This window comes from Vicugna pacos, chromosome 9 (genome assembly GCF_048564905.1).
Source record: "Vicugna pacos chromosome 9, VicPac4, whole genome shotgun sequence".
Classification (NCBI taxonomy): domain Eukaryota; kingdom Metazoa; phylum Chordata; class Mammalia; order Artiodactyla; family Camelidae; genus Vicugna; species Vicugna pacos.
Genome location: NC_132995.1, coordinates 76,524,519 through 76,536,676, shown reverse-complemented (window position 1 = coordinate 76,536,676; position 12,158 = coordinate 76,524,519). Strand labels below are relative to the sequence as shown.

Genomic DNA, 12,158 nt, shown 5'->3' with positions numbered 1-12,158 from the left:
CTCTCACCCCCACCCCACGTAAACTCTACACTCAAGGCACACCACATTTCTTCCCGTTCCACCAGTCTTCCCTTTCTCTTACCCCTCATCCTCTCCACATGCCATTTCCTCTGCTAACAACCGTCTTTCCCCAACTTTTTATGTAGACAAGTCACCAACAGTTTCTCCAAGTTTTAGTTTAAGTGTCACTTCCTCTGGGAGGCCTTTTCATATTTCCATTCAGTCATTCAATAAACCTTTATTAAATGCCTGCTATGAGTAAAGTACTGTCCTAAGTGCTTATATACTAATAAATAAAACAGACATGGTCCTTGTAACCCAGAACAGACTATCACAACATTAATCACATTTGATTATAATTACATATTTAGTCATCTTTCCTCCTCAGACTATTACCTGGTATCAAGTATGAGCTCCAACCAATTTAACTACAAACACCAGTTACAAAACAATGACTAGATCAACAAAACACGAAACAAATGTTTACTGAACACCATCATGTGGCAGGTAGGCCCACAGTCCTCAGCCTAGCTAGAAGACCCTGAAAGATTTCAAATGTCTGCTGTAACACTCATCTCAAAAGAACAGCAGATCAGCGGTCAGAAGGCCGAGGTTCTAATTCTGCCTCTGCAATCACCTCCCTGACCTCAAGCCATTTTTTTTTATTACGACCTCATACCCTTAACATGCAATATTATGATTTAAATTAATCATCAGTCTAAAGCCATTCACAGTATAATTTGTCTCTATTTGGGATCAAAACCAGGCTTGGTAGAAAAGTTTGAAAAAGTCGTACAAGGAAGAAGTTCAAGCAGTGAATTTCAGGCCGTAGTAAACTGTAACCGGGAGCACAGCTAAGAAGGTGCCAGCACCTCTGACAACACGGACATCCAACCAAATGAGACTGTTTTACAAACAATCTCTGGAAATTAAAGTAAGGTCTTTACATCCTCTCTGTCCACTCCTTCCCAGGGTCATCCTACAATCAGAATTCTCTTCTTTCCTTCAGAGCACGACTCAAATGTCACCCTCCTTCTGTGAAGCCTTTCTCATTATCTTCTTTCAAAATTCCTTTCTCAGTCCCACTATACATATCAGATAGTATTCTGCTCATGACTTATAATTAATTATATAGCACTGAGATTCTAACTGCCAATGCATACTCAACATACAGCATAGTGCCTAGAACATTAGGTTTAAATAAAGGCTTACTGAATTGCCTTGTTTTATTTAGCACCTTTATTTATTTATAGTTTAGACCTACTACAGAGGGCTAAACTATAGCAATTTGCAAAATTGTTTGGTTTGATGGGGCAGTTTTATGATTCACTGTTTACATATTTGAATGACATTTGCCTCTTAGCCTTTAACTGCTAAGTTGAAAACCACTTCAGATTTGGGTAGAAACTTTTACAGTAATTACAAGCTTTGATGAAACTTTCTTCGGAAAAATAGATTGACAGGTCAGCTTCAAGGACGACCAATGCAGCCTACTTAACCCTTTAAATACGTGAAACAACACAGTGACAACAAGGACAAGTTTCAAAAGATGTAGACTGAGAGATACAAACACATCCAGGAGTAAAGGCACCACATTGGCAAATGTGCAAAAAATAAATCATAAGCCTAAAAGAAGGTGATATCTTAATCCTTAAAAATAACTGAGAAAGTCATCATAAAAATGTTAAGGATTTTCTCAACTCTTTCTCTGGCCTTAAATTTAGTAGTTTCTAGAATTAAAGAATTTGAAAAAAGGAGTTCATTGACTTTAAAGCTGGAAATGAGGTGAAAATTACAGCCTATCATACATGCTAAGGGCAGTAAAAATAACAAACAAGGAAAGTTTTCAAATGCTTGAGTTGCAAGAGAACAGATTTTGGCAGCATGCTATTAATCTAGACTTAAGTAACCTAATACTTAGTAATGGCTTTTATTTTCTTTTCACAGACGATGCTAAATTAGTTTGCAGCAACTATAAAGAAATTCATCATAAGAAAATATTTACCCTAAATAAACAGCTTTATGAAGGGAGCAAAGAGGACAAGCATTCTGATTATTCAATATTAAGTAACTGAATACAGTACATAAAACATGAAGGTATGTTAATTAATGAATTTAACAAAAAGGAAAAAACTTTCACAAATTATTTGTTCTCAATGGAATTAAGTTATGATAAAAGTGACATTTCAAGTCTTTGAGAAACTCACAAAGAAACGCACAAATAAATACCACTTTTCACTGATTAGACTGGCAAAGGTTAAAATACTGGTTAATACAGGGTGTGGGAAAATAGATATTCTCAAAAACTGCTAAAAAGAATATTAAGTAGTATTATCTCATTTGCAATATACGTCAGAAATTACAGTGCCCGTCTCCATTGACCCAGCAATCCACTGCTACAAATTATCCTAAAGACGCTCTCACACAATCATAACGATATAGTTAAGCATATTTACTGCAGCATTGCTCATATAAGCAAAAAAAGTGAGGTTTATCCTAGTGTCTATCAATAAGAAAAGTTATATTACAGTAGTGCAAATACCAAGAAATGTCCAAGCTACATTGGTAAACAGAGAACAATGCAGATACTTTGGTAACTTACGGGGAGTACAGTGGTGAGCAAGAGAAGGGAGTTTTACTTCTTATTTTAAATATTTCCGTACCATTTGCTCACACATATAAGCATGTGTGACTTTCACATAAAAAATAAAAGTCTGAAAACACTGAATGTACTCAGCAATAGATTTGGAAAAGGTTGAATGTACATGGTGCAATCTCGTCTAGAGTGAGACACAGACAATTTTATTAATTAAAGTTTTCTTTTTTACAGTACAGCAAAGGACAGCACAGCCATAGTGCTACTAAAGAAACAGAAGCACAGAAAGGTTAATTTGGAAATTAAGGAAATTAAGTTAATATAAGACATTCATAAATAACTTCAAACCCTTGGATTCAGGAATTCTGCAAAATGAAAAAGCTCAGTAGCAGCTGGCTGGTCAAATACTGAGTTCAAACTGAAGAGGAAGAGTCTGAAACTGACGAATAACCATCAGCCTCTGAGAAGAGAAAATTGGTCTGAAAGTTCTCAGAGACACATAAGTCAAGCAACCTCAAGGTTAAATTTCTCTGAATATTCAAATTTTATGAACAAAAAAACTCAATACACTTCACATCCAGGACGAAGTAAAAGAAACAATCGAGGTCCTACACTCAATAAGAACCTGTGTCCAAGAAAATCTTTGCAGGGAGATGGAGGGAACAGCATGAGATGGGGTCAATGCCCAACTCTGTGTTCAACCTTTATGGTAGAAGTGGCAGAGAGGAAAAGTAATAAATTGATCCCAGTGGGGAAGAACCTCTCCTTGCTCTGGACTTGCTAGAAGGCAGTAAAGCTTCCGGCATAAAAATCCCCCAGGTGACTACGGCAGCCAACTCAACTAGCCGAATGTCAAACCAGGAAGAAGAAAACTAGTGCAAAATGCTTTACCATTTTTTTTAGTTTCATTTCTTAAGAAAATATATTATTTATATAAATTACATATCTATAACGATAAAACAAAATCTTTAAAAATACTTCTCAGCAAACAGCAAGCTTCCCAAGCTATAGGAATCGAGAATGTTACCACAATTTCAGACTATGATTCAATTTCTTCCTCCACTTCATCAATTTTTACCCTTAGGAAAATGAGAAAAAGTTTTCTTCACCTCTTAAGAGATCTAACCAATCTTCGTAACATTCTACTTTGTATTAGACTAACACATTTTTTTAAATTTTTAAATTAAGAAATAACTGGTACAGACTCACAAAGAGAATACTATTAGTAGCGAACACTCCAATTTCCGTAACATGGATTAATGCCTTCATTTAGAAAGAGTAATCGAAATCAACACTGACACTCGATCTTCCTTAAGGTACGGACCGAGAACATTGCTTTACTAGCCACTGTATTCCAACTGGAATGAAATTTGAGTCGGAGGATAATTCACTTCTCTTTCTAAAATGCCTATACTGCTACCACTGGACAGCCTTCCCTGGCTCTTTCCTACTGTCCAACAGCAACTAAAGTGCCAATACCTTCATCCCTTCCAGCCAGTATTCTGAACCCCTATTTGTCAGAGAGAGAGCTTTGTTGGTTGTTCTGTGTTTAACAACCACTAAGCACACACAGTCTTCTGGCCCTGCACCACTAAGATAAGGAAGACACGGATGTTATCCACCTTCAAGGAGCTCACAGTCTAAGGGAAAAGATAGACTACTGCAGTATGGCCAGGTCTTGCTCAAAGGACAAAATGATACTTGAGAAGGACTATTTCAGGAGATAAGCTGACAACCAGGAGAGAGGACACTGGCAGCTGGGGAGGCAAGGGGCTGAGGAAGAGTGACAAAATACGCACAGAACTAAAACTAAGAATATGAACATCATACCTAGTTTACTGAGCTAATTCTAGGTATTCTGGAATAGCTGCAGTGAGATCATCGGATGCCAGGTTATGAGTTTATGCCTTACTGTGCAGGTGGTAAGAGACAATGAAGGAGACGACTAGAGGAAGGAAAGCAGTGCAGAAAGTTGGCAAGTGAGATCAGAGACTTGGAGAATATGATAAATAAAATCATAGAGAAAACATAAAAAGTCTATATTATGTTCATATAATGGAATATTACTCAGCAATAAAAAATAATGAACTACTGATAATAAAAACATGGAGGAAACTGAAAAGCAGTATGTTGAATGAAAAAAAGCCAGATACAAAAGAGTATATATTATATTACATAATTCTGTGTACATAAAGTTCAAGAACAGGCAAAACTAATCTATGCTTACAGAATTCAGAAAGATGCTTACCTTAGGGGAAAGTCTATTGGATTAGGAACGAAAAAGCAAGAGGAACCTTCTAGACAGTAACAGTGTTCTACATCTTGAATTACATGGTGGTTATACATGTGAATATATATGTAAAAACTCATTCAGCTTTATAAATTTTACTATACATAAGTTTTCACTTAATAAAAATGTAAATTATACCTTAGCCAAAAAAAGAAAAAAGTATATATCATTGTGGCAGAGTAAGATCAGAGTAAGTTAAACCAGTTTCTTCCCATGAGCAATATTTAACTTACAGGAAATCAGAATAAACATTCTAATAGACATTGTATATTCAACTAGCAAGCAAAATCACTAGAAGACTTTAGTACAAAAAGTCTGGATTCTTCACCTCTTCAGAAATACACATAGGTAAGTGTTCCTTGTAATAAATGCTGTGAAAGTAAACTTTCTAAAGAAAAAGAAATACCTCACTATTAACCAAAAAAATAAAAATGTTACAGACAGCAGCACCTACCTCGTGGGAGACACTATAAAGTAGCGAGGCAGGAGAAGCACCTAACACAATCCGCGTTCTCCAAACTACCGCTGTGATCATCACCACATAACAGCAATAAAAGGAAAACTTTGCTTTAAACGATGCCTAAACCACTTACTGAGAATACACTATTTAATTGCACATCACACAACTACAGCACTTCTCATCCTGGGCGCTTTTTTTAAAAACACTGAGCTCAGCAAGTTTTTGACAGTTGAAACATCTACGTTACAGAAAGACTCAAATTAACTACAATTTAATCAAACTATTCTTCTTAATCTACTTATATCCTGAAGCCATGTTCACTTACCAATAGACAGTAAATTTATCTTTTTATATTTCAACAGTTTATATTATTAAAAAGCATCCTTTCACATAACAGACCAAAAGTACATGATCATAATTCAATTTTCTAAAGGTCAGTAGTTTAAAAACATTAAAATGAATCAGAATGCTAAATTGGAGAAGTAATTCAGTAGAGATACAAAAAAAATTAAAACAATCATTTACAATCCTGAACATTATATTAACTTAAAGAAGTCACAATTTGGCAAATTTAAACATTTGTGGAAATGCTTTGTTAATGAAAATAATAAAGTAAAATTCACAAAAGCAAAGGCTACCAGGTACTACAATCCACTAGGAAGGGAGCACTGAATCAACCTAGCAAACCTCTCACTGAACTGGCTTCCGAGTGGCTAAACCAAATACCAACTTGATTTTCTAACGTGTTTAACAGCTGCTAGAAACTGCATACTTAAGTTAATTGCAACGTGTAAGAAGGAAAACCAAGAATTTAGTTCCACACTTGGATAGCTGTATTTTTACTTTCACCAAATCAATTGGACCAAGGGGATCAAAAAGTCAGTTCTTTGTATTTCAACGCATGTTAATGATTGATTTTGGACTTGAAGGCACACATTTCAAACATAATTTTTTGTATTATTCCTACTTTGATATGTAATATTTAACAAAGTCATCTTCTACTTACCTAGATTTTGTCTTATTAACATCTCGCTGCAAGAACAATCTCATTCGAAATTAAATCAAACCTGAAAGAATACATGTAAAAACAATCATTTAGTTTTTTGCATCAGGTATGAATAAATACATTTATGATATACTATTCTTTTAAGTTAAAAACTGTAAATTAAATTATTTTCTTGATGTAATATCTATTTTAAAAAGCATTCAACTAAAATATGGTAATTTCAACCTTTAGGAAATTATTAAGTTCCATTTTTTGAGGAACAATAATCTATTCAAGTAAGAATAAACTTTCTAGTTCTCTTAACTATCATTAGTTTTAATAGTATGGCAATAGCAATAATTAAAATCAGTATTTGTTAATAAAACATACACTTCTATCTAGATCAGTGTTTATCTAGTAGTATTACATACATATCAAAAAATACACCAAAAAGCTGAAGAAAAAAAACAGCATGAGATGGCATAAAAGTTTATAACAGTAGCTAAAGCAATGGCCAACATGGATTAAGTTCCTACTAAACATCTGGGAAGATTATTCTAGAGAACAGTGAATATTGATACTCTCCTGCTTCCTCAATTCAATCTTCAGCCTAGTGTAATGTGACCTCTACCCCAAAACTTCACTGAAGATTTGCTGGTCAAAAATCAAGCTACCACTAATTTTATCACATTCCACAAATTCTGAAACTCAATATATCCTACCCTAAATTCTACACATCACCTTCTGCCTCTTCCTGAAACCAGCCTATTACTCTTCCGAATTTTTATTCTCAAAAAATGGCAACATCATACCTATTACAATTTTCACCTACATTACTATAACTGGTCTATTTCCAGACTTGCTATCACTTCAAATTCATCCTTCCCAAAACCATGTAAGTAACCACTCTGCAGTGGCTACCCTGAAGACATCACCTCTATCGTTCAAGTCTTTCAGCAGCACTCCGTCATCTCAGCCTCGTCTGCCCACCCCCAGTCCTCACCCTCACGCTCACACCGTGTTTCTGCTCTGCTAAACCCCTCAGCTCCCTCAGCCGCCACGCCTTTTCACAGGGTTAGCTGTATCTACTCTCTCTCGCTCCATAATTCGGCTAACACCTCTCTACTAGTTTTTCAATATTTAGCTCAGTCACCCTGGCAGATCCTTCTGTAATTTCTTCAGCTATGTACAGCAACTAGTGACAGCTCTTCACCAGTTGTTAACTTGGGTGCCTTCCGAGCTACAGTGTAGAAACACTGAGGAGAAGAATTCACTTCTCTCGCTTCAGCACTGTTACAGGAGAGCACACGGTAAAGGCCTAACAACGTAGGTGGAAGGGAAGATTAGAAATTTTGCGTTGTATCCCCAAATGCACACGTGGATATAGAAGAGAAGCAAGGAGAAGTCAGGCTAATGAGCTTGATTCACATTTTAAAGGACTAGAGAAAAACATTCGTGTCACTTCTGGATCACATTACTTTATAAAATGGCTCCACCTAAGTAAAAATACAACTGGCAAACATCGGCCCAGTGCAACCTTTTACTGAGTAAATGAATTAATTCCACTGATTATCAGTACCAAGACTTTGCTACTAAATGTCTGTAACCCTACAGAAAACAAAGTTTGTGGATGATAAATCCTAGACTAACTTAAGTTTTAGCATCAAGCAGAAAAACACTGGAAAGGTGGTGTGGTTTTAGCATTAGCAATGCCAGTAATCTAGAATGTGGTTCTCCAGCCTCATGTGCCTCAGTCACCCAGGGGGCTCGCTACGCGCAGAAGGCTAGGCCCTGACCCTCAGAGCTCCGAGTCGGCAGGTCTAGGGCTGCAGCTTGATAACCTGCACTTCTGGTAAGTTCTTAAGGTGCTGCTGCTACTCCTGGAACCACTCACCGAGAGCCACAGACGTGGGTTTTCTGCACAATGTCTAGGAGGCATGAGAATATTCTGCCGCCACCTTCTCCCACCCAGAACTGGATACTGAGCCCTATTACAGACTGAACTATAAATCACAGTGAGAACATGGAAGTCTGCCGTGAGCTGCTCGGGTGAGAGGCTGAAGACGGCCCTGCCAGAATCCACACCCGAATCCCTCGAACCTGTGAACTTTACATGGGGTGGGGGGGGAGTGTCTCTGCAGAGGGGATTAAGGTAAAGATTTTGAGATGGAGAGACTGTCCTAGACTATCTGGCGGGGGCCTAAATATAATCACATGTACTCTTATAAAGGAGAAAGGAGAAATCCTTATACAGGAGACATGGAGAATTCTGACCACATGCAGAGGAGGTGAATACAGAGCAGGAAGAGATTTGAAGACACTGGCCTTGAAAACTGCAGCCACACCAGGAATATGAGCAGCAGCCAGAACCAGGACAAGGCAAGGAACAGGTTCTCCTCTGGAGCCTCTGAAGACAGAGCAGCACTGCTGACACCTTGATTTCTGCCTCGTGATACTGATTTCAGGCTTCTGGCTTCCAAAACTGAGAGAGAATGAAAGTTTCTGTTGTTTTAAGCAACCTAGTTTTGTAGTAATTCGTTACAGCAGCCTAGGAAACTAACATACTGATAATGGCAGGTTCTCTAGGAGATAAATTAGAAGCACTACATAAAAGATGTTAAGGACAGAGCTGTGTCCCCATACAGTTCATATGCTGACGCCCTGACTCCCAGTGTAACTCTGTTTGCAGATGGGGCCTATAAGGAGGCGAGTTAAGATTAAACGGGGTCACAGGTGTGGGGTCCTAATCCAGTGTGACTGGTGTCCTTGTAAGAAGAGAAACAGACACCAGGGATGCAGGCACAGAGGGAAGGTCACGTGAGGACACAGTAAGAAGATCGCCATCTGCAAGGAGAGAGGCCTCAGGGGAAGTAAACCTCACTTCCAAATCTTAGATTTCTAGCCTCCAGAGCTATATAGATTTCTACTGTTTAAGACACCTAAGTCGGTGCATTTTTTATTACAGCAGCTCTAGCAGACTATACGAAAGGATATACATGTTTGCACAACAACGTCGACATACTTCATGCAGCTGAACATCTTAAACCGGTTTAAAGTGTTAAATTTCATTATATGCATAGCTTATCACAATAAATAAAAGCATATACAAATATTACACACATAAAACTAACTTTGACTTCACCTATTTCATTTTTTATCTTGCTCTGCTCATAATTATATTTCAAAGTCTGGAAAAAAATCTCACTTTTAGTTGTATCTATTCCCCAAAGAGACAAACCAGGCCATTTTAAACACGCTGTTTTAAAGGGGGATTTTATAAGAAAATCTCATAGAAAGTTTTTCAATTCATACCTAAGAAGTATAATATAATTAGAATATTGTTTAGGTGAGACTGGGAGGGGGACACAGAAAAGACAAAAACCCTTGAAGTAACTGATACAGCTGGTTTTACCACAAAAGGTACATTATAAGAGAAAACTGCAAACTAAAATGTCAAATATACCCTCCCCAACACTCATAATCCCAGTCTAATCATGAGAAAAACATCAGACAAACTTCAACAGAGAAAGATCCTGCAATGCCACCTAACCAGTACTCTTCAACACCATCAAGGTCATCAAAACACAGACTTGAGGGGCCTACGGAGGGATGACAACTAAGTGTACAGCAGTGTCCTTGATGGGGTCCTGGGAGAGAACAAGAACATTTGGTAAAAACTAAGGAAATCTGAATAAACTAGCATCTTCAGTTAACAGCACTGTGACAGTACTGGTTCGCTAATCGTGCCACCTGTACCAGACTGATGTTAAGATGTGAATAGCAGAGAACACAGAGTGTGCATGGGGGAGAGAGAGGAGTGTGGAACTCTTTGTGCTATTCTGCTCAAATTTTCTATAAATCTAAAAATTTCTAAAAAGTACTATATACTATTTCCATTTTTCAAATATTTTAAGTATATTGAAGAGACCTGAACATATTTTAGAAAATGAAACTGACTAATTAGAAAAGGCTTCAGAATTAAACCCCAAAGTGCAGATAACACATCAAAAATACATACAAAGTAGGCCACATAACAAGTCTTAATAAATTTAAGGCTGAAATTACACAAATTATTCTCTGATCACAATGGACTGAAACTAGAAATCAACAGCAAAAGTAAAACAGAAAAACTCACAAATATAAGGAAATTAAACAACTCACTCAAACAACAAATGGGTCAAAGAAGAAATCACAAGGGAATTTAGAAAATACTAGGAGACAAATAAATATGAAAACACAACATACCAAAACTAATGGGATACAGTGACAGCAGTACTAAGAAGGAAGTTTACATGCTTATATTAAAAAAGAAGACCTTAACAACTGAAGTTTATACCTGAAGGAACCAGCAAAATAAGAACCAAGCCAAAAGTTAGCACAAGGAAGGAAATAATAAAGAATAAAGCAGAGATGAAATAAAGAACAGAAAAAATAATAGGAAAAAATCAATAAAACCAAGTGTTGGTTTTTTGAAAAGATCAATAAAATTGACAAATCCTTAGCTAGACTAAGAAAATACAAGAAACCGCCAATAAAATTACAAATGAAAGAAGGGACATTATAATGAAGGCCAAAAGATTGCAAGAGATCACTATGAACAACTACCTGCCAACAAACTGGATAACCTAGAAGAAAAGGATAAACTCCTAGAAACACACAACCTGTGACTGAATCATGAAGCACTAAAACAATCTGAGCAAACGTGTAACTAGGTAAGGACACTGAAACAGTGATCAAAACCCTCTCAACAAAGAAAAGAACCAGATGGCTTCACTGGATAATCCTGCTAAATATTTAAAGAATCCTCTTCAAACTCTTCTAAAAAACTGAAGATAAAGAACACGGGCAAATTCATTTTATGAGCTCAGCATTCCCCTGAAACCAAAGTCAAAGACACAACAAGAAAACTACAGACAAATTTCCCTAATGAGTATTAGCAAAAATCTTCAACAAAATACTAGCAAACTGAAGTCATTAGCACATCAAAAGAATTATACTCACCATGACCAAGTTGGATTTATTCCTGGAATGCAAGGATGGTTTGACAAATAAAAATCAATTAATGTAATACATCATATTAGCATATGAAAGAACAGAAACTACATGATCACTCAATTGATGGAGAAAAAGCATTTCACAAAATTCAACACCATTTCATGATAGAAACATTCAATAAACTAGAAATAGAAGGAAATCACTTCAACAAAATAAAAACAATATGAGAAAAGTTCATAGTTAATACCACACTCAGTAGTGAAAGACTGAAAGCGTTTCCTCTAATAGCAAAAAGATAAGGATGCTCACACTTGCTACTTCTACTCAACACAGTACTGGAAGTACGAGCCAGTGCAATTAGACAGGAAGAAGAAATAAAAGGCACACAAATTGGAAAAGAAGAAGTAATATTACCTGTTTGCTGATAACATGATCTTATAAGTAGAAAATCCCAAAGATTCCTAAAAAATTGTTAAAACTAATAAATGGTTTCAGCTAAACTGCAGGATATGAAGCCAACACACCAAAAGTCAGTTGTTTCTACATACTAATAATGAACAACATGGAAAACAAAATTATGAAAACAATCCCATTTACAATAGTATCAAAAAGAATAAAAACTTAGGAATAAACCAAGGTGGCAAAAGATTTCTACATGGAAAACTAGAAATCAAAGAAATTAAAGAAGGAAAAATAAATAAAAAGACATCCCATGTGCACAAACTGGAAGACCTGATATTGTTAAAATGTCCATACCACTCAAAGCAATTTACAGATTCAATGCAATGCCTATTAAAATTCCAGTGGTATTTTTTGCAGAAGTTGGAAAAAA

The 12,158-nt window shown here is 36.4% G+C and overlaps 1 protein-coding gene across 17 annotated transcripts in view; it reads right to left on the bottom strand.

The window, feature by feature from the left end:
- The window catches only part of ZNF644 (zinc finger protein 644), a 98,904-nt gene that overhangs the window by 59,227 nt on the left and 27,519 nt on the right, over positions 1 to 12,158 (bottom strand). For 15 of the 17 annotated variants that reach the window (XM_072968255.1, XM_072968245.1, XM_072968258.1 and 12 more), the window contains one exon: positions 6,353 to 6,413. The exons of 1 other annotated variant lie outside the window; for it this stretch is intronic. In XM_072968255.1, the coding sequence (XP_072824356.1) occupies positions 6,353 to 6,396 (44 nt within the window). In that variant the 5' untranslated portion in view covers positions 6,397 to 6,413. Of the gene's footprint in view, positions 1 to 6,352; positions 6,414 to 8,656; positions 8,814 to 12,158 lie in introns of those variants that run through there. One more of the 17 variants, XM_072968261.1, reaches the window with a different exon arrangement.